At 38.2% G+C, this 20,468-nt stretch overlaps 1 protein-coding gene across 2 annotated transcripts in view; it reads right to left on the bottom strand.

Moving 5' to 3' along the window:
- SLF2 (SMC5-SMC6 complex localization factor 2) overlaps window positions 1-20,468 on the bottom strand; it is a 29,323-nt gene that overhangs the window by 1,850 nt on the left and 7,005 nt on the right. Inside the window, exons 3-19 of one of the 2 annotated variants that reach the window (XM_064716661.1) lie at window positions 20,192-20,322; window positions 18,938-18,995; window positions 17,134-18,269; window positions 14,692-14,774; window positions 13,607-13,717; window positions 13,167-13,334; window positions 11,093-11,195; window positions 9,642-9,717; window positions 8,137-8,278; window positions 7,585-7,693; window positions 6,800-6,973; window positions 6,139-6,236; window positions 5,446-5,533; window positions 4,825-4,950; window positions 3,921-3,998; window positions 2,250-2,336; window positions 805-873 (exon numbers count right to left, since the gene is read on the bottom strand). In XM_064716661.1, the coding sequence (XP_064572731.1) occupies window positions 805-873; window positions 2,250-2,336; window positions 3,921-3,998; window positions 4,825-4,950; window positions 5,446-5,533; window positions 6,139-6,236; window positions 6,800-6,973; window positions 7,585-7,693; window positions 8,137-8,278; window positions 9,642-9,717; window positions 11,093-11,195; window positions 13,167-13,334; window positions 13,607-13,717; window positions 14,692-14,774; window positions 17,134-18,269; window positions 18,938-18,995; window positions 20,192-20,322 (2,837 nt within the window). Of the gene's footprint in view, window positions 1-804; window positions 874-2,249; window positions 2,337-3,920; window positions 3,999-4,824; window positions 4,951-5,445; window positions 5,534-6,138; window positions 6,237-6,799; window positions 6,974-7,584; window positions 7,694-8,136; window positions 8,279-9,641; window positions 9,718-11,092; window positions 11,196-13,166; window positions 13,335-13,606; window positions 13,718-14,691; window positions 14,775-17,133; window positions 18,270-18,937; window positions 18,996-20,191; window positions 20,347-20,468 lie in introns of both variants that reach the window. The other variant, XM_064716660.1, reaches the window with a different exon arrangement.

Below are 20,468 nucleotides of genomic sequence, written 5' to 3'. Positions count from 1 at the left end.
CCTTACTAATGGTTAATGACAGTTTTTAACTGGAATCAATACTAGGCATAATGTATAATTTAAATTTTATATAAATGATACTCTGCAGTACTGGAAAGCTAAGCTTTTCCAGGAGATTGCTTTATGTTCCAAGACAGGACTCACACAGGTGGTCTGAACACATTACAACTGAACCCTTACAAGCCATGGCTGGAAGAAGGAGCTGAACTTTGTGTATCAGCAGGAATTATCCACCTATTCTACAAAGGCCAGCTAGATTTCACAAAGGCAAATATTTCTGAGACTTAGCAAGGCATTATTTACTACTGCATACTTTTACAAACATGAGAGACTTTGCCTCATCATGCCATGAAATTTGACACATTTGAAGGGGGAAGAGTTGTTGAGAGCCCTTAACATATGTGAATAAAGCCTTGGACTCGAGAAGTCTTAAAGCCACATGGTGCCAGACCACAGCAGGATGTGCCTCACTGCATTCCTGCCCCAATTTCCTTTTGGAAGCATCTGCTAATAGCTGTAATCAGAGACAGGCCCAGTGACTCGACTCAGGACTGGGATTTCAGTGTATTACACACACCTTTACAAAAACAGAGCTTTTAACAATGGAGAGGAGATCCTGCTTTTATTGAAGCCAGCCAAGTAAGAATTTTAATTCAAATCCATTCTAATACACCTAAGTGTATTCCACAGCCATGCCATTCATATAGGAAAAGAAAATCTCTTGAAAGGATTTGCCATTTTCAAGTGCTAAAAACAGAGTTAAATACACCCTGCAATGAGGGAAGAGAAGTTTCATTACAGTACCTGAATACGCCGAGTGGTTTGTATCACGTACTGCCATTTCTCAAATATCCTGGCAGCCAAGCAGCTTACCTGCAAATTCACACTGAATCATTTAGCCATTTTTGTTAAAAATGACAAAATCATACCCTGTGCTCCCCCTCACAGCTCCAAACTCAAAAATAAACAGATAACCCAACATAGAAGGTTTACACTGGAAAGGAACAATTTTATTGTCAGGAAGTATCATCATCTCAACTTCAGGTCCCTGTAACTCATTACTCTGAATTGAAAGTCATGCACTCCACAAGCATTAGAGGCACATGACTCCTCAGGCTGAATGTTTGGAATCACCATGCAAACCTCTGCCCTCCAAACACCACCTCATCCCTGGGAAATCAGGTTTGTCACAAGTCTGATTGTACCTAGAGCAGGTGCAACTGCAGCCACAAAAGCCAACAATGCAGCACTGGCTGCTTCTGAAACAAATTCCTTGTACATAAACTGTGCTTTTTCATAACCAAGCACAAGCAGGTGTTTAATCCAAGCCATTCACACTGAGATTTGCTTCATCTGCTGTGTTAAAACCCAGCACAGTGGCATCCTCTAGAAGTTACTGCAGTATTACACAAACGAAGCAATGGAGAAACCAGAGTAAGATTTTCCCCTCTCAGTGCAAAGACAAATAGAAACAGAAGTGGAAGCAACCAGTGATACAACACTCCAAGGCAAGAGTAATTAACTTGTTAAAAGGATCCATGCTCCACTAATCTGAGTAAAAAAAGAAGAATGTTTTTGAGAGGTAAGGAAGCACACAACTGCAAATGTCTGATTTAAAGCTGAAGAAGCCAAGGCTTTTCAAAGCTGGGGCTGGTGACTTTTTCACTGAGCTGCCTTGGTTTGTAGCATGCAAAGCCTGAAGGTCAGAAAATTAGGACTATCAGATGTAAGGCTCACAGACAAAGCAAACAAAAGGCAGCTGTCCGAGCTTGATGCTACATCACATACAGCTGGCTTAAATCCAAAGCACTTTTAATTAATTCATTTATTTGAAAAATAAAATGGAGACTCGTGCAAGACAGGCAACTTTCTCAGTGCTCTGTACCTGCCCTGCAGGTAGGCTCTGCTCTTACAACTGGAGTCAGCTACCAGTGACTGCCACAAAGAGAAACAGAGCAACTCTGTGGGCCTAAACATGGAGATGCCTGGCTAAAGGGATGACCAGCCACATTTCAGAGCTGCTAAGAGTCCCACTGTAAGCATTAGGAGGATTTTCAGTGAATTAAAATGGGCATGTATTTATTCCCACGCAAAGACATGTTGCAGATAGAAAAAAAGAGGAAAAACCCCCAGGCCCATGAGGGACTCCTAGAAAATCTAGGGATGAGATGAGGGAACAACATGCACCACAAACACAAAAAACCACCCCAAAACCAAAACAAAACACAAAATCAAGTTCTGCATCTTACCTTAGACCGATAAAACATTCTTGCATCTTCCCTAATATCACCTTTCACGTGCTTAACCAAGGCACGACAAAGCTTTATTAAGTGTTGCTAAATAAAGACAGAAGTGTACAGTTATTAATCCTCCATGTCAAAACTACAGGCTTTATTTAAATATTATATCAATTTAAAAATTACATGCTTCAGTTTGAATTTTTCTCAGAAATACATAGTTAAGAAAGGGAAAAGAAAGAAAACAAGGTCACATTGCAAGATCCTCTATCTGTTGTATCCTCCTGGTAAAGCAGGTCTAAGAGTTTTTAAAAGCAGCTTCAAAGTATAGCAGAGCTATACAACACAAATTCTAAAGTTCCTTCTAACTAATTTGCAAATCCTTTCTGCCTCCAAAATAGCAAAAACATTGCAGTGCCATTCATATCTTTTATCAGCAAAAAAAATTCTGAAGCTACAATAGCTGAAAATAACCTTTTCAGTAATGATGACTCAGGTAATTTCTTTTGTAGGAATTGGCTGAGCAGGTAAAATATATCCAAGGTTTTATGCGCTGATCTTTAATTTTCTCTAAATTTCTGATTACTTTAATAAAGCAGTTTTGCACTTCAGGATCTCTTGATAATGACTCCCAAGGTCTTTCACATTCTGTTAATTTCTTCATAAAATTCCTGTTTTCAATCTCTCACTGAACAGCTGCCAAGAGGCTCCACTCTGCAGAACAGGTGAGCCATGCTGAAATTCTATTTATAAACATTTGCTGGTGTCTCAAGGCCACCACAATTTATCCTCTCTAACTGGAAGAGGGGCAGAAATTAAATAGTTAAGATTGATTTTGCACAAGTTCAGCCTGCACAATATTCAGCCATACCTCTCTTGCCACTTGATGGCTAATAGGTCAGTGAATTAGAAAGTTTTTCTTCCTTAAGAAATTGAGACATTAAAAAAATAATTGAAAACATCAAGTTCTCCACAAATCTAAGTAATACTGAGACACCTAAGCATCCAAATGTAGCCAAACATTACTGGTTTATGTCTCTCAAACAGTTCCTGTGACAGATTTCTTAAAAGCCAAGAGTGATTCTATAGGGCAGAAGGTTTACACAGAAACCTTGCAGCAAGCAACTCCCAGCAAATGAACAGAGAAATCTGAATAGAAATACTGAAAGGCTAAGCAGACAGAATTACTCAGATGTTCACATCACATGGCAAAAAGGAACTACCACTACAGAGCAGAGCTACAGTCCTGCTTTCACTTGCTGCACTCCAGCACAGGAAACTGAAATGTGCCTGAAAACGTTTTACTGGATATCTTTGAAGTCATTTTCTCCTAGACTGAAAAATTTCAAACCGACTTCCAAAGCTGACAGAATCATTTGACTTAGAATTTCTGTGTTAAGTTTACCTCCAGATACCTTCTGAGAAAGATTACCACAACAAATGCCTGCTCTTCCACAGCCTTATGTCTGGAGGTAGCTGCATTCACAGAAACACAGAAGAGTTTTCTCTGTAGTAAACACACAGAAGTTCTTCTGCATTTACCTTGCCCAGAACAAAAGCTTTCCCCAGTGCTCTTATGCACTGGTGATCTTCCATCACGTGATAGCTCTTACCAAAACACACTAAATGTGCATGATAAACAACATTTTAAAATCTAAAGGTCTAGCCACTAAAGATACTTACCCTTTGACTAGAATTTACAACATCAAGGAAACTGGCTTCACTGACTAGATGCAGGAGGACATAGATCAGGTAGTATACCTGGAGAGAAATCAAAAGACCTTTAGCAGTGAAAGCACCATTATTTTAACTCTTCACATCTAGACATGGAACCATCTCTGCTTTCTGGAATGAATCCTCCAACAGCCAGGCCAATGGACAAGTATATCAACATATCTGCCTAAATAACTAATTTGAAACAGTATATTCACATATTACAAACATTTTAAACCAGTATTATTATACTGGTTTAAATAACCTAAGTAATCCATAAAAATGTGGTTTTACTAACTGAAAATTAAATTCAGCAGTTGGCTTTATTTTCCCTTCATCTACCCCCAGATCAAAACACTTGCTGAGAGATTCCATGACAACCACTTAAATAACCAAACCAATATTCAATTTTTGGATGGATGGAAATACTAAACCTTTTTATCACTTGTTTGAGAGAAGATACTAATAAAATATTCACAAATATTTTCTGAAACCCGAAGTTAAAGTTTTGGATCAGCACTGAACAGTTTTCACTGATGACATCAGAAGGGAGGGAAGATTGTCCTCTGATTACAGAATGAGAGACTCAAGACTTCCCTGTGACTTCAGAAAATCTCACCATTTCCCTGTTTGCAAAACAACCCAATACAGGTTCCTCCACCACATAGTCCTTTCCTTCCCCCATGGCTATAACCAAAATTAATAACAGTTTAAAGATGAACAGTAACTAAACAGTGTATTTACAGTTCCACATAGAGAACTGTTAAAAAGCAAAAGAAATATTCCCCAAATAGTATTATAATATATAATATTATACATAAAATATTAAAAAGATGCATAAAAAACAAAAGCAAAAAAGCACTTGGCTATATACCTCATGTTCTAGTTCTGCATGAACTTCATCATCTTTAAGCTCCTTCTGCCCTTTTCTCATCTCTCTCATCTTCCTCAGCAGATAAGAAGGTTTCATGCGCACCAGAAACTGACACAGAAGAAACATCTACAGATACAAGCATTAACAAATTGGACCGACTTACTAACAACACAAAATTGGAAACTGAGTGCCCCTACAATATTACTTATCCATTGGAACAGGAACAGAAAAGGGATTTTTAATTAAAAAAGAAGTTTTCATGCTTTGAGTAACTTTTGGCTATTCACAGACTTCAGTGTTTGTACACTTTCTCAATAAAAGATCAAACCTATGAAAACAGTGTCTCCACATGATTATAAAAGGAAGACTCAAAGAAGTGTAGACTTTCTAATGACTAAAACTAATGTCTAGGCATATAAGCAAGCACAAGCTGCAGAACATGCAGATTACACACATCTGCAAATGCACTTTTAACACTAATCTAAACAGAAAATTATTAATTGGTCATTTGGCAAAGTTCTTGAAAACAGGCTTACAATATTAAAACATAAAACACAAGCATACAATATTAATGTTTTCTGAACTTTCAAATTCTACAAAGACAATACATGTAAGCAGTACCTGCTTGTCACTGTCATGAGGTATTTCTACATGCTTCTTATGAAGAAATTTTGCAATTATCACTAGGCTAAGGTGCCTTTTTACTTCCCTGAAAAACAATTAAAAATTATTTCCATTAAAATGTTTTAAACCCACAGTTTCTACAAAGTATGTGAGGCTACGCCTGTCTTCCTCAGACATAAACTTGCTTGCAAATATTAAACTGGATTTTCTGAATATAGGTGCAATATAAACCAGTAAGTTAGCTAGTAAAACAGAAGTATCCTTTTAATCTCATTGCAGCTCAGCTTCTGCACAAGTAAACAATGATAGATTCTTGTCTCCAAGCCTGAAGGTAATGACCTAACTAATTCTGCTCACTCACATTACAGTTTATTAATTTCAAAGATACAGAACTCAGAATAATGCTTAGAAGCAGACATGAATCACCCAAAGGAAATTTCAATTTTGGTCACTCGGACAACAATTACAGTGATGGATGTCAGAACCTGAAGTTAAGCCTTCCTTTGCTACAGTGTACCAAGGACCCACAGCCCAGAAACCACATGAAGGATTTAACAACCCTTTTTCACAGCAGAGGTGATCAGGAAGGTGTACATGCACACCATACATCTGTAACATATGAGAAAACAAATCCCTTTTGTTTTTTAAGTGTGAATGATGTATGCATTTCTGACACGACAGCGTCCTTACCGTCCGCGCGCGATCCAGCTGGGCACCAGCTGAACCAGCCACAGGAGGTTGTGGGGATTGCTGGAGAGCTCACTCACTGACAGGCACAGCTCAGGCATCTTCAAAAGAACAACAAAACATCCTGAAACTGAAGAAGGGCTGTTTGCTTTAGTTGCAAAGGAGCACACGCCTACTCCCCAGAAACACGGGCGGCATGATTGATAAAAGGAACTGAGCTAACAAGAGATGACGTACATAGAAACGTCTGTGCTGCACCAGCAGGTGAGTCTGCTAAATACAACAAAGCAGGGTAGTTGAGATCAGAATGTTTTTAATGACAGCTTACCAGCATAGTGCAATAATTTCTTCACTCTTTCAGACTGCCATTTTAAACATACAGCTATTTTAGCACACATAATCTTAAGATAAACAAACTTGTAGAAGAGGACAGGCAACTCAATGACATGCAACAAAAACCCTCTCAGTGTACCCACCCACCCACTTCCTAAATCTCACACAAACACAAAGCTTTGAATTTTTCATATTATTATTTGTACTATTATTGAAAATTCTGTATTACATCTTCAGCCAGTACTTTTCTGATACATCAAAAAAGAAAAAAGAAAACTTCAAACAGAAATTGCAGTTTCACAAATCTAGTACAATAAATTGATGACGTTACCTTTGTATCCCAGTCTTTTATATTCATCAGAAGGTTGAAAAAAAGGCACTGAAAATCTGTCAGAAAAGGTTTTAACTGTTTCTCCAAGCTTATTTTAAATAGCAATATAAGCAACAGCCATATTTCTTGGTCAGTATATCCATCGTGAATTACTGATGTACAGAAAACTAGAAACTTTAAAAGAAATACAAAGCATTAAAATATGGAATTATTTTAGCTTATTTTGAAGCATGATGAGAACTTAAGTTTTCCACACTCACAGTAAAATGTACCTCAAATGATGTACTGTTTTGGCAACACTTGTCTACTACTAACATGTCCCTCTCTCCCAGTAACACCATCCTTTTATTAAAATAACTGCTGGAGACTAATTTTTTTGAGCAATGGCAATATTGCCCAGATACTACTGGAGCAGGAAAGATCTTTCTTTGCTACATAGATAATCCTCCTTTAATTGAAGGAAAGGCCAAAATATTGTCTAAATACTTCAGTAATACTGAGCGGATAGTTTCTTCTATGTGAGGGAGCCAACATATTCTATACAGTGCCACAGCTGTATAAGGGGAGCAGAAAAACTCTGCAGTTGGGAGTGAAGCCAATGGAAGACAAGAAACTGAAGCTTGCAAAATGCCTGCAATAAATTCTTCTGTGAAGCTGAAGTCTCAGGAGAGCATCTACTCAAACACATGCTCACGACTAGATTGCAAACCCTATCCCTCCCTCCCAAAAATAAACACACACACAAAAAAGAAACCCAACCCACAAAAACCTTGGAGTTTTCTCACCTTAATCACATTAATTAAATTGTTTTCAAGGAGATTGGGGAACACTGGACTGGCAGTGGCTTCATCTCCTCTTGGCTGTTGTTGACTCGCTGATTCTTGCACCTGACTTCTAATAGAAGAAAGACAATCTGAGCAAAAAATGAACAATTCAAAAGGCAACAAAGGTTTATTGACATCAAACTGAAGGAAAAAAAAAAATCCTGCATGTATCAAAATGCCTCCAAATCCAAGTACTCCTCAGTTCCAGAGCACCCAACACACACATCTAACTCCACTTGTAGCCAATTACTTTGCCCAGCTATTTAGCCAGTATTCCTGCAAACCCTCACTAGGAAGATGCAGGACAAGGACAATGTTCTGGTTTGCTGAATCCTTACCTAGAAGGCATTGTTTGAATTCCAGAGTTATTTATTCTCATTAAGAGCTGAGCCAAGAACTTCTAGAGTATGGGAAAGGAAATAAAGAAGAAACTTCTGATTCTAGATTCTGAGAAAAAAAAACAAACTTGTTTTCACAGTATCTAGGAAAAAAAATCAAAAGGAAAACACTTACAAAATATCATGCTCATTGAAGGGGGGTTGGAGATGTTGCAATGGAAAGAGAGATCTGAACCCAACACCCATATTGACAAAAACAGTTGATATATCAGCTATTGAGGGAATCCATGGTTTAAGCTGCTCATCACTGATGGAAGCTACAAATACAAGACATGGAATAGAATAGTTTAAATTTAGTTCTTAGCATTAGTTACTTTTAAGGGAAACAAATAAGCTTAGCAGTTTGCATCAATTTTACCAGCTCTCATCCCAGAGGAGTCAGTACATTAAACAGTAAGCTTATTTTCAGAACAAGGAGGGAGGAAAAAAGTCTAATACAGTATCTTACACTAGGGACACATCTTGCCTACATAACAGGTCAATTGCTTTCAAGTTCCACCCATTTTCTGTCATAGTTCTCTTTCATCACAAACAGCATAACAAGCAACAAAGCAATATTTTTGTCAAAGAACACAAATTACTGCCTGTAATTTGTACAGGCAAAGGTGAGGGTGTTATCACAGTGGGACTAGAAGAGAAGCTAAGTAAGATTTGAAAACAGGCAAGGCTTCTGGAACAGAAGTGATAAACAAGGAACTCCTAGCCTTAATTATTTGAATGCTCATTCATTATCTTGAATTGTTCATTCAAGAACAAAAAATCAAGCCTAATGCCAGCAAGGCATAAAATAAAGGAGGCTACATTGCCTCTGATACCAGCTCTGATTTCAAACAAGAATTAAAATACAGGATACAATTTCAACAGGCCTGAGCAAATACTTCAAGAGAACCACATTACTTTAACAATGTCAGCTGGTAGTCTTAAATGAATATCACTTTTGATGGATCTGAATGAAGACATGGGGAACATACAAAGGAACTTGTAGTGGAGAAATATTTGAGTACAGACAAAGGAAGAAGACAAAACACAGAAGACATTAGAAGCACTGTGGGCTGAAGCAGATCCTTCAAAGTGTTTCTGTGCAGGTGTATGATTCACTTAATTTTTGTCATTTATCTGGAAAAGAAATCATGAAGTGCTACATACTGGGAATGACAATGTGAAAAACATCTTGTAATCCTTAAGCTACAAATGTCTGCCTCATCCAAAGTAAAAGATGAAAAGGAGGGTAAACTTTTGAGCAGACTGAGCTTCTCTTCAGGTTAATTCCATTTGTGAAACACCAGGAGTGAGTTTAAAAGGCTCTGTACTGGATGCACTACTTTGGAGGTATGTGCCAGGACCATTTACTGTGATACAGGTTGCACACACTCAGTGAAGGTCAGCCCCCACCTTATTAATATTAATATTAATTAATATTAATTAATTAACACCATTAGTAATGTAGAAATTACATTACTAATGTAATTTCTGCATTACATTAGTAAACCTAGAGCCTAAATTCAAGCCAAAATCACCCAACAGAATTAGTGCTTTTTACTTCCTCACTAACACTTTTCTAAGCTGATGAGAGAAGTGCATTCACTCAGGTGGTCAGTTTTCCATCCTTCAAATGCTTACAGTTTTTTAGTGATAACTCCATCAATCTGTCCAAGATCTTGGTGGAAACACAATGGTCAGGATGAATAGACATCATCTGTGAACAGAGAAGCTATGCATCAAAAACCAAGCTGCATGATGGCATCAGTTTTCTTTTAATTAGAAAAAAAAAACCCCACATCAAACCAGAACAAAAACAACACCAAACTTCCCAGTAGAGTAAAATGAGTTAAAGATTAAAAAACAAACAAACAAAAAACCTAACCCCAAAGCCTCTAAAGGAAGAATCAAAAATTAATTATTTACAGTATCAGAATGCTGTAACCTCATGTTGGTTTATAAACAAGTTCTGAGGGTTAAGAGAACAGAAAGTATCACACACCCCTTTGGAGCCCATTTGTATCTGTGATCAAACTGAGCTCCCTGAGCAGGAGGGAAGGCAACAGAGTTAACTACACCCCTTTCCAGTCACAGACAAGTTGGACATACGCAATACTAAACCCAAACAATGAATTCTCAGTTTTTCACATAACTCTTAACCACAAAAGCATGACCCTGAAGCACAGTTCAGATTTCCTGGAGCACTTCACTGGCCCAACAAAAACTTCTTTTTCTCCCCCAGGTGCTGGACAGTTTCCTGCTCTGCAAGTGATCTCAATTGGCTCACACTTCTTCCTTATTAGTGGAACACCAGAGCTCACAGAAAGGAGGAAAGCAATTTTTTAACTGGCTGGAGGGAAGGACATGGAAAAGCAGAATGTTTTGCTTTTGGCAAATGTAGAAAGTCAGTCAACAGACTGAAGCTGCAATTTCCCAGGTGGTCCAGATTTCTTTTTTGTTTCAGGTGCAGTTAGAATGTGGCAATTAATAACAGAATGGAGACTGGAGGGAGGCATTTTTGTGAGTAACAGCACTGTGTAAATTCCTGGTGATTCAGAGACTGACACAGCTATCTTGAAAGGAGAGAGTCACCACATTTCCTTTGAAAATGACTCCAGGCTTCTTCCTGAGCCATAAGGTACCTTTTCCAAATGAAAATTTTCTGACAATGCTGGTATCACTGATGATTTAGAAGATTATATATGTAGAAAATGGTACTTCTGTACTTTTGCATACTGCAGCATGTATTGTTTTCTAAGAGTGAAAGGAAATAAGATTAGCATTTGCTCATGATGTGGCCCACAGCACCTTCCCTCATTTACTGTGTCCTTTTTCAATGCAGTAGCATATATGAACATGGACATGTAGCTTTGCATTCACTCAGAGTGTGGAGAAAAGGCTCTCAATTGTTTCACCCCTAGTGACAATCAAAGTACTCCAGATGGAAGAACAAATCAGAACCCAGGAGAGAAAATAATATCTAATTTAAAAGCTGTTAATGGAACAGATTCACAAAGTTCTTCAACTGGCTTCCAGGAAGAACATTGGACACGCACAGAGTTATGGTAACTGCATGAATGGCACAGACTTACCTGGAACAGCCACTTCAGAATTGTAATGGGACACTGTGTATCATGGTAAGCAGAACTTAGAATGCCATTAACAACTAAAAAAAGCTGCTGTGATATACTAGAACTGTAAGAGAAAAACAGGAGCAAGGAAGAGGATAAAAATTGATAAGTGGTTGCATCATCACTTTCACAAAAACATAAGAACTTCCTCATCCCTCAGATCATCATCAACAGCAAAGAAAGATCTGAATATGCAAAACAGGTGTTATGCTATTAGTTATATGAAATGTCATAGTAATCAAGCCTTGATTTTTAATAGCAATCAACTTTACAAATGTCCTTTAGAACAACTATCTTTCTCTCTATAAAGCCATACTATACAGTCTGGAAACATCTGCATTATTAGGGAATAATAGTTTCAAACAAACATTGATTTACACTATTGTACTATGAACCACTATGCCTGACTACACAGACAGCCTGCTATGCTCAATGAGACTATTAAATGACTAAAAAACTATTAAACTATCCAATGACCTCTACCAACAGAATAAGAGAGAAAAAAATATTGTTTCCAAAATTTTTTAAAATTCCCTTTTAAATAAAGGTTCTGGAGGGCAAACTAATGCAATTAAAATCCCACAGCATAATCTCACAGTCTAAATTTGTGGGGTGCAAACAGCAGCTGTTGGGATAATAGAAAGTGTGCTATTGCTACTACTGAATTATTGGAGCTTTAGTCACCAGGATGAGCTCAGCTGGTCAGAGCAGGGGGCTGGTAACACCAATTTCATGGGTTCAAATCCCAAATGGAGCACTCCCTTAAGAGTTGGACTTGATCATCCTTGTGGGTCCCTTCCAACTCAGTATACTCTATGATTCTTCATTAGAAAGTTAGGGATGTCATAAGCAGCTGAATTAAAGATATCCTGTTTCCCCCACACCCTTCTTTAGTCTCCTCTATTCTCTCTGTCTATTAAATCAGGTAACTGTGTTGAGAGATCTGTGTCCTAACTCCCACATATACCCTCTACCTGCCTGACTGGTAAGACCTCCCTGTGCCAACTGGGCAGCCAGTCTGTGCCAGCCCTGCCAACTGGGCTGAATGCATAAGCAATTAAATCATAATTGCCTTCTGCAAGGGATGATCAGTTTAATCCTCATTCCTCTAGTCACTGATTTACAAGATGCTTTTGAAGCTCATACCCTTGTGATCTTCAAAACATTAATAGAAAGGCCTGAAGCCAAAGGAGTGTATCACAACCACCACTTCCTCAAGAGATGAGAAGTCACTCTCCACCTCTTCACACCCACAACCACACATACTCATGTATATAAAAATCCTTGAAGAGTAACTGAACTCTCTCAGTTCCCCCAGTGCATGTTTGGAATAAAATACCAAATGAAATACCCAGGAATTTTCAGGATTTTCACTTGTGGCATTAGGCAAGTATTTGTCCAGCTATTTGTAGTGTGACAGCCCCATAAATATAGAGCAGCAATGCCTGTGGGTTGCAGAGCAGCTGTTTATGTACACAGACACACCAGAGGCTCAGTGACTGAATCTAACAGATGTCAGAGATCCTGACCCTCTGCAATCCTGGTCAGAGAGAGCCCCAAGTGCCAGGCCCATCCAGCATGGAAGCACAAAAAGTCTTTCAGCATCAGCAGACATAATGTAACACTAGAAGGTCACAAACAGGTAACCACAAAGGTCTTTCAGTCTGCACATGGTTAAGCTTGTGTTCATTAGAACATTTCACTTCTGCTTTTGTCTCCCACAAAGTGGTAAGGTTATCAACGACAGCCCAGTGTGGTAGAAATACGGAAGAGGCCAGAACACTGGTTTTCCTCATGTCTCATTTAAGAGGTTTTTCAAGAATTCCAGAGGAGGAAAGAAGGAAGCTTCAAATTACAATTTACTCTTCTGTAAAGCTAACCCAGAAAGGAAAATTCCAGGGAAAGGGAACCAGTCTTGCCTATTTAGTAAGACAGAGCTCATTTGCATGCAAAGATTAAACAGTACCTTAAAACTGCTAAAAAAACCAAGAAAAATGTACAAGTAAACACAGCAAAGTGAAGAGCATATTCTTACTTCACAAGCAGATATTCTATACGATTTTGAGGGACAAAGTGAAAATTCCTCAAGTCAAGGTTATGTTGAGTGAAGATTTTCCCAGCTGCTGATAAATCAAATAAATCTTCTCCAGGGTGTTTGTCAGGTATGACATAAGTTGCTACTGAAAATCTCTTCATAAAGGCCCTGTAAAATTCAAAATTGCTTTTATCAATTCAAACACTGAGAAGCTATTTCCTGCTTGAGAAAGTTATTTGTAGATTATGAACACATCAGTCTTATGTGAAAGCTGAATTGTTAAAATACAGCTGCACCCAAGGAAATCCACCCAACCCCCAAAGATTCTAAAATGGTTCTCATTAAACATATTAACAATTGTTGGAAACAGAGAGAGGTAAGGGAAAAAATGGCTACAAAAGCAAAGATCAATATTTCATTGGTTTTGGAGTTGCAAGGACCTGTGTTCTTCTGGGAGATCATCTCCATTGGCATTATCCTCTTTTTCTCCATTTGAAGCATTTTCCTCTCTTTCTATGTCTTCCTGTAACCGCTTCACTATTTCCTCTAACCTGAAATAACAGCAGCAGAGCATACATCACCATTTAATATTTACAGCACAAGCAACAAAACCCAAGCTCTGAATGTGAGCCCTGGAGTCAGGAGCCATTTACACACAGCAAAACCATGTGAAGCATTGCATCTGTGTAAAACTCAAGCATCTTGCTCTTCCAAGACACAAAGTATTTTTTCCCAAAACCTAACAAGTTCCCAACAACACAACCAATCAATCAATTTCTGGCCTGTCAGACACAAATACTCAATGAACCTCTGATAAAGTTTTTGTAATTACACAAAACTTTTGATCTTGTGGCTGAATGTTTACTTTTTTCTAAGCACCAAACAAGTATTTTATTTGTTAAACACTATTAGTTACAGGAGTATCTGCTACCCCATTGGCAGTAAGCCCATAGTTACCAGGGTCAAATTCTTTAATCAAAACAGTTAATCACACAAGCAGTTAAACACATACTCATAACCACCACTTGCCATTAACACATAAACCACATTTCACTTCCTACCCAAAAGATCTCTTGTAAGAATACTCATTAGTTCTGTTCACTGACCTGTGTAACTACTCAAGACACCCATAGCCTGCAAAATCTGGCAACCAATACTGAGCTGCAAATGCCTTTGAAAAAACTACTACAGTCAGTCTACATAAATATTTCTATTTCATGCCTGACCAGCAGCTGCTAGCTGGCTCAGTGACCTAAAACGAAGGCATCAGTAAATTTAGCCTGGCTCTTCAGGGATAAACAGATGCAGCACAAATCATTCCTTGTTGCTTGGAGAGAGCCTGTCATTCAGCTTTTGCCATTTAAGAAACACTTGTAGGTCCTGTCATTCAGTTGTATGTTGGTGGCATCAGCAGGCAAAGCTCAGCCTGCTGCTAATCAAACTCCATCAGTTCTGGGGAGACAAGGCAAATCCAAGCTTCTGCAACACCATCCCACATTTTTCAAACCAGCTTTAAGAAACAAACCTTCCATCTTCTTCATTCTCCTCAAAGAGATGATCTAAGCTGTTCACATAGGACACCTTGCTTATAACAGGAGCCTTAGAAAGCTGAAAATAAAATAGCAAGACATTTTAAAAATACCATAAGCCACCAATTCATTATTAGACAATAATCAAAATAGAAACCTCTTCTAATTTTAATGATATTTTACATGCAGATATAAACCTAAAGGAGACCCTGCAAAACAGGATGATTATCAGTTTAGGTTTCTCAGTCCCTTGACAATTTTACATGAGCATTATCATCAGAAGCCTATTACCTCACAACTCTACCATTATTATCATCCACTGAGATGCTGGGAACGCTCATTCTTGTGCATGAGACAAGAACCTCCAAAAATTACTCAGTTCTTTCACTTTCAGAGTCCCTAGAGGGCAAAATTCCAGTGTTTGTTAAATGATCTCTAAATAAATCAAAGGAAAGAAAACTTCCAACCAAAATCCCAATATAAAACCAAATTAAGGCACTAATAAACAGCACAACACACAAAAAGTTTAAACAAATGTTGCTAGTGGCTTGCTTTTTCAGTAGCCAGTCTTTCATTCAGCTTGGAACAGACAACAGATTTGAAAACTTTCATGGCCATGATTCCATTCTTTGGACAAGCACAGCTCTTTTGATGCCACCCTGGTATTCAGTCATCTCTTAAATCTATCAAGCAGCATGTCTTTGTGTGGGAAATCTGCAAGACTTCTTAGCTTACTTTATATTTGGTCAATATCTGCCAAATAAAGTGTTGAACAAACAGGGAATCAAACCTTTATTCCAATGTACACATACATCTTTTCTTACAAGAGGAGAATGTGGATACATGCAAAAATCATGGTCATGGAAATGTTAGGATTGCTCTTAACTGTTCTGTCTTACTTGGCCATTAATTTTATCAGGAACAGGCCAGCCAAATGTTGTGGTCACACACATGTCCCACAAGCATTTGCTGCATGTGTTTATCAGGCTTAACCATTAATCAGGCAGTCATGTTGCCTGAGATTGTGAAATACATATGAAACCACACAAGTCTGATCTATAACACTCCTGATTACAGAATCATAAGAACAGATTAAATAATTATGGCTGCTCATCTGCCCATGGAGACAGAAACTCAGTCAACAAATAAACCCTATGAGAGATTGAAAAGCATGAGGAGAGGGGAAGGCAGAAGAGAGAATTTCTACAGGTATTCTGCTGTTTGTTTTCCACTCTAGAAACTCGTGATGGGCTGACCCCAGCCAGCAGCTAAGCACCACAACACAGCTTGGTCACTTCCCCAGCCAGGGGTGCAGGGCAGTGAAAAGAAAAGCAAAGACAAGAGAATTAATTCATCACCATAATATCCTGTACACAGGGATTTAAAGACATCATCTATCCCCTGTGATCAGAATTCATTCAGCTTTTTGAAATACTAAAATACTTCCAATTTCCAGGAAATACAACCTCAAAGAAAACACCACACTTACACTCAGATCTCTGACAATCAGACTGTGGCAAGGATACATGACTGGAGTCTAGCACACAGATCTCTAAATGTCTGTATCGATTTCCTCCAGTTAACTTCAGCTCATCAAAATCTTACCTGACTAGGAAAACAAAAACATTAGACTGCACATGTTTTCTAAATGTGGCCTCCTAACTTTGGGGGGGAAAGAGCAAAAACAGAACTCCCAAAAACAAGCAGAAGGGACAGAGCTCAATCAACCTGGCTGCACAAATCATCTTTCAGGCATTCCCAGGACAAGCACAGTAACATCCCTGCTCCAACTACACTGTAACTGCACAGCAGCACATGACCCTTAAGCCAAGTAAGCAGCTTTGCAGGCAAATAATTCTGAATTATCATGCATTATGAATAAGGGAGAAAATCATATAACAACACAACATAGAGCTGATTATCTGCTATCTCATTATACTCTGCTATAGCTTTAATGGCATAATGAGAATCAGCAAGAGGTGGCTGAGGGTTGGTACATTTTTGACTAAAATTAATGTAAAGTAACTATTACCAATTAGTCATGCACATCCTGACTGAATAGGTACTAGAAGACTACTGGACATCTTAGCTGCTCAAGTATCTTGTTATTTGTTTATAAAACTGAGCTAAATAGTATAAATTAGTTCTGTGGCACACCTAAACAAGCTGCTGTCTGTCTGTGCCAGATGAACAGGTGAGGTTGGAGCAATTTTATTTTTGAGTATGAGATGTCTCCATTCACCTGGGCACCTGTCTGTGTTTTGGTGGTATATCCTTACTATATAAAATGTCATTCTCCTAAAATTTGAAATATGGGGTAATAAGTTAACACCCACTGGGCCCTGCACTGTGCTAAAATCTCTATTACTTTTCTTACACATAACATCTGTAAAAGGATACTTGAAAGAATGTGTTTTTCTGTTTTTTAGCCAACTTACATGAAGCTTCAGTAATGGAGTTACAGTGTCCTGAGAAACACTGTCAAAGGAGTCCTCCAGGGTTCTTTCCTGTGGTTTGAGACTTAAATTCAGCATTTTGTGCAGTGGCATTAATGCTGCTTCTTCTTTTTCTTCTTCATCTAGAATGCATTCTGAAACATCATCGTCACTCTCAGAGCTGCTTTGCCATTTTCTGCTCAGCTTGGACTTGTGTGTAAAGTTCCTTTTAACTTCCACTTCTCCTGAGGGCTGTGAAGATTCATGGCTGCTGTCCATAAAAGACTCTTCCAAAGGCAATGAAGGGGGAACACTTTTGCCAGTCTCTGGGGACAGTCCAAGTTCAGCACAGATTTCCATTCTACAGCAATCAGGAGCATTTTCAGAAATCTCCTGGACTGTATTTGAAAAACTGTTGCTGGGTTGAATACTGTGTCCTTTATTCCGTTCATGTCTTTCTGGTCTTTTATCTTGCTCTTTCCTAACATCCAATACCTGAGGTAAGCCAGCAGCCTGGAGAGGGGATTTCATGCTTTTTGTTTGTGTGAAGTGGTGGGGAGAAGGCAACACAGTACTTTTTTCCTGAAAAAAGGGAAGTGACTTCTCCATGAAAAAGCATGAGTTAGCCAGCTGCAATTGATTCTCTTTGGTATCCACAACAGAAATGTGGTTATTTTTAGCAGGCCTGTGTGCAGAATATGAAGATGACAAACCTACAGTGGAGAAATTACTTTTCTCCTTTTCATTGCTTGAGTTGAGGAATTCATCTGAAAGAGTCAAATCATGTCCAGACAGGGCAGCAGGCTCCTTGAGCTGCAGAACATCATCATGAGGAGACTTTAAAAAGATATTTTTTACAAAACCACACCTCCAATTCTTGCATTTCCGTGATCTACTAAAAGCAGGGTCATTCACTTCACATTGATCTGACCCATCTACGTCCACACTCATGGCAGAGTGTTTTCTCTTCACAGGAGAGTCTCTTGGTTTGGATAGCCCAAAGGATGCCTTAAGGAAGTGTGAAGAAACAGCTGGGCTCTTTGGTGCCCCAGAGGCCATCTCAGATGATGGTCTAAATGCCTGTGGAGAAGATGCCTCATGTTCTAAAATCTGAGTTAGCCTTGCTTGAGATGGGTCATCTATGACGTGTTGGAGAAAAAAGATAAAACATCATTATCATGTTTCAAAAAAATCAAAACTGTCCAATAATTGTCTTAAAAAACAAATATGCAACAGCTTTTCATTTTTAAAAACTGATTTCTGTTTTTAAGTCAACTAGGACTACAGCAGCAAAGAGTCTGATGAGTTTCCACAGCCATAGACCCCCTTTTTAAAGTTCATCTTCCTACTGACCTACCTCAAGCTTTTTAGATTCCATTTTATCACACATAGAACAAAATTATGTGGTTAAAAAGGTCAAAAAGCAAAAACAACACACCAGCTCAACTTTAGTGTTTGGTTCAACAAGACTATTCTTTCGGGATTAAGCTAAAAGGCACAATTTATTAACCACCACAGAAAATGTGGATTATCCAAAACATAAGAGAAACCATAAAAAAATCTGGAATCAAGGTTTTAAGGCAATGAAATATCACAAATTCTAATTGTGTTTTACACTAAAATCCTAAATTACTTTTAAAACTCTTCAAACTTGCCATATATGAGAAATAATATTGACTATTCAGTAGTGATTATTGTTTTAGTAAAAGAAAATAGAAAACATGATTTCAAGCAAAAAAGCCATTAAAAATAGACATGAAGTGATGAATTCAATTAATTAATTCTATATTAACAACAATGCTCATACCTGAGGCAATCTCCCTTGAACCAAAAGGCATTATTTTTCTTACAGGACATCCATTTCCCTAAAAATAAAGATAGAGGGAGAAAAAAAAAATTAATTGTATACTTTTAAAAACCAATGTTGAACCTAGCAAAGACTTAGTACTACACACCCCCAGAAATATGTTAATGGACCTATTTTCAAGACAAATTTAAAACACAGATGCAAAGATCTCTCCAGAAGCCAAATTATATATTTTTTCCTTCAGATTAAGGACCTGTAAAGTGACCTGTAATTAAAAACTACATTTGTAATAGGACCACTCCCATCTCTATCTAAATACTGTGGCTTAAATGTATAAATCTGAACTGCTCTTAACTGCAACTTCTAAATAGCAGAAATTTGCCAGTCTGCTCCCTAAGCTACATTGAAAGAACACACAAGACAAGGTATTTAAGATAAAGGCATCTTTTTCTACAAAATACAATTTCAAGTTACAATTTCTATTGCATTTCCATGCTTGCATCTAGCCCAGAATATTTCCCCTGCTTTGTCATTCATAGTAAAATGATTAAGAACCAGCTTACCCAGGCATGACCTAAAACTTAAAAAGGAATAGGAAAAGAACATAAACTGATGTTACATTTGAAAAAGGCAGCACCAAGAACCTGATCTTGCTGTGTAAAATTTTAAAAACCTAAAAATTTAAAAATTCATATGTACAATGGGTCAGTGATTTCCACCTTTAATAACTCCTTTAAAAACATCTGATACAAAACATTTGTTCCTTATAATGGTTTTACAGGATATAGCTTAGACTGTTTCAATTTCTGCTTCTCCCATTCCCTTTCTCTGCAGAGAGCTTCCAGTGACAACCTAACTGCAGGATCAGTGGGAGAGCAGGGCAGTGGAGAAGTCTGGCTTGGGCACAGAGATGTGGTGCTCACAGTGCCATTTTTCCAGCCCAGGCTTTGCAAATATCAGCTTCTGCAGGTGAAACCCATTTGTCAGTCTGTGAGATCCATGGAGTCATTCTTCTCTTCCCAACTATTTCCATAAGACAGTGGTGCTCTCCTTTCACCCAGGCACTTCTCATTTCTTCCTGCCCCTGTTCTGGCTAGGCAGTCTTTTCCTTTTTGGTCAAGGAATGCCCCTGAGACCCTGCAGCAACAAGGAGCTTCTGAATCACAACTTTTGCCTACAACAAACCCAGGGCCCTGCACACTCTGCCATGTTTGCACTGTCCTTTTCCTCCATTCTTTTCCAAAAGACACCTACCACACGACTCATTTGGTGTTTGCTCTGGCATCTTTTTCTTCTGACCTTCTTTGGAGAAGATGAACTCCTTTCAAAGCCTTCAGTGCATAAGACAGACAGTCCCATTCCTTCATCTTTTACATTTCCTTTGTCTGGTGAGGACAAGACAGTTTTGTCTTTATGGACATGGTGTAGGAGAAAAAAAAGACCAATTACTCACAAAAACTATATTGGGAAAAAAAAACCTAACCAAAAACAAAACAACAAACCCTATTATACTGTATTACTTGATATTTTC

This window comes from Zonotrichia leucophrys, chromosome 6, assembly GCF_028769735.1.
Source record: "Zonotrichia leucophrys gambelii isolate GWCS_2022_RI chromosome 6, RI_Zleu_2.0, whole genome shotgun sequence".
Taxonomy (NCBI): Eukaryota; Metazoa; Chordata; class Aves; order Passeriformes; family Passerellidae; genus Zonotrichia; species Zonotrichia leucophrys.
This window is presented reverse-complemented; position numbering and strand designations above follow the sequence as displayed.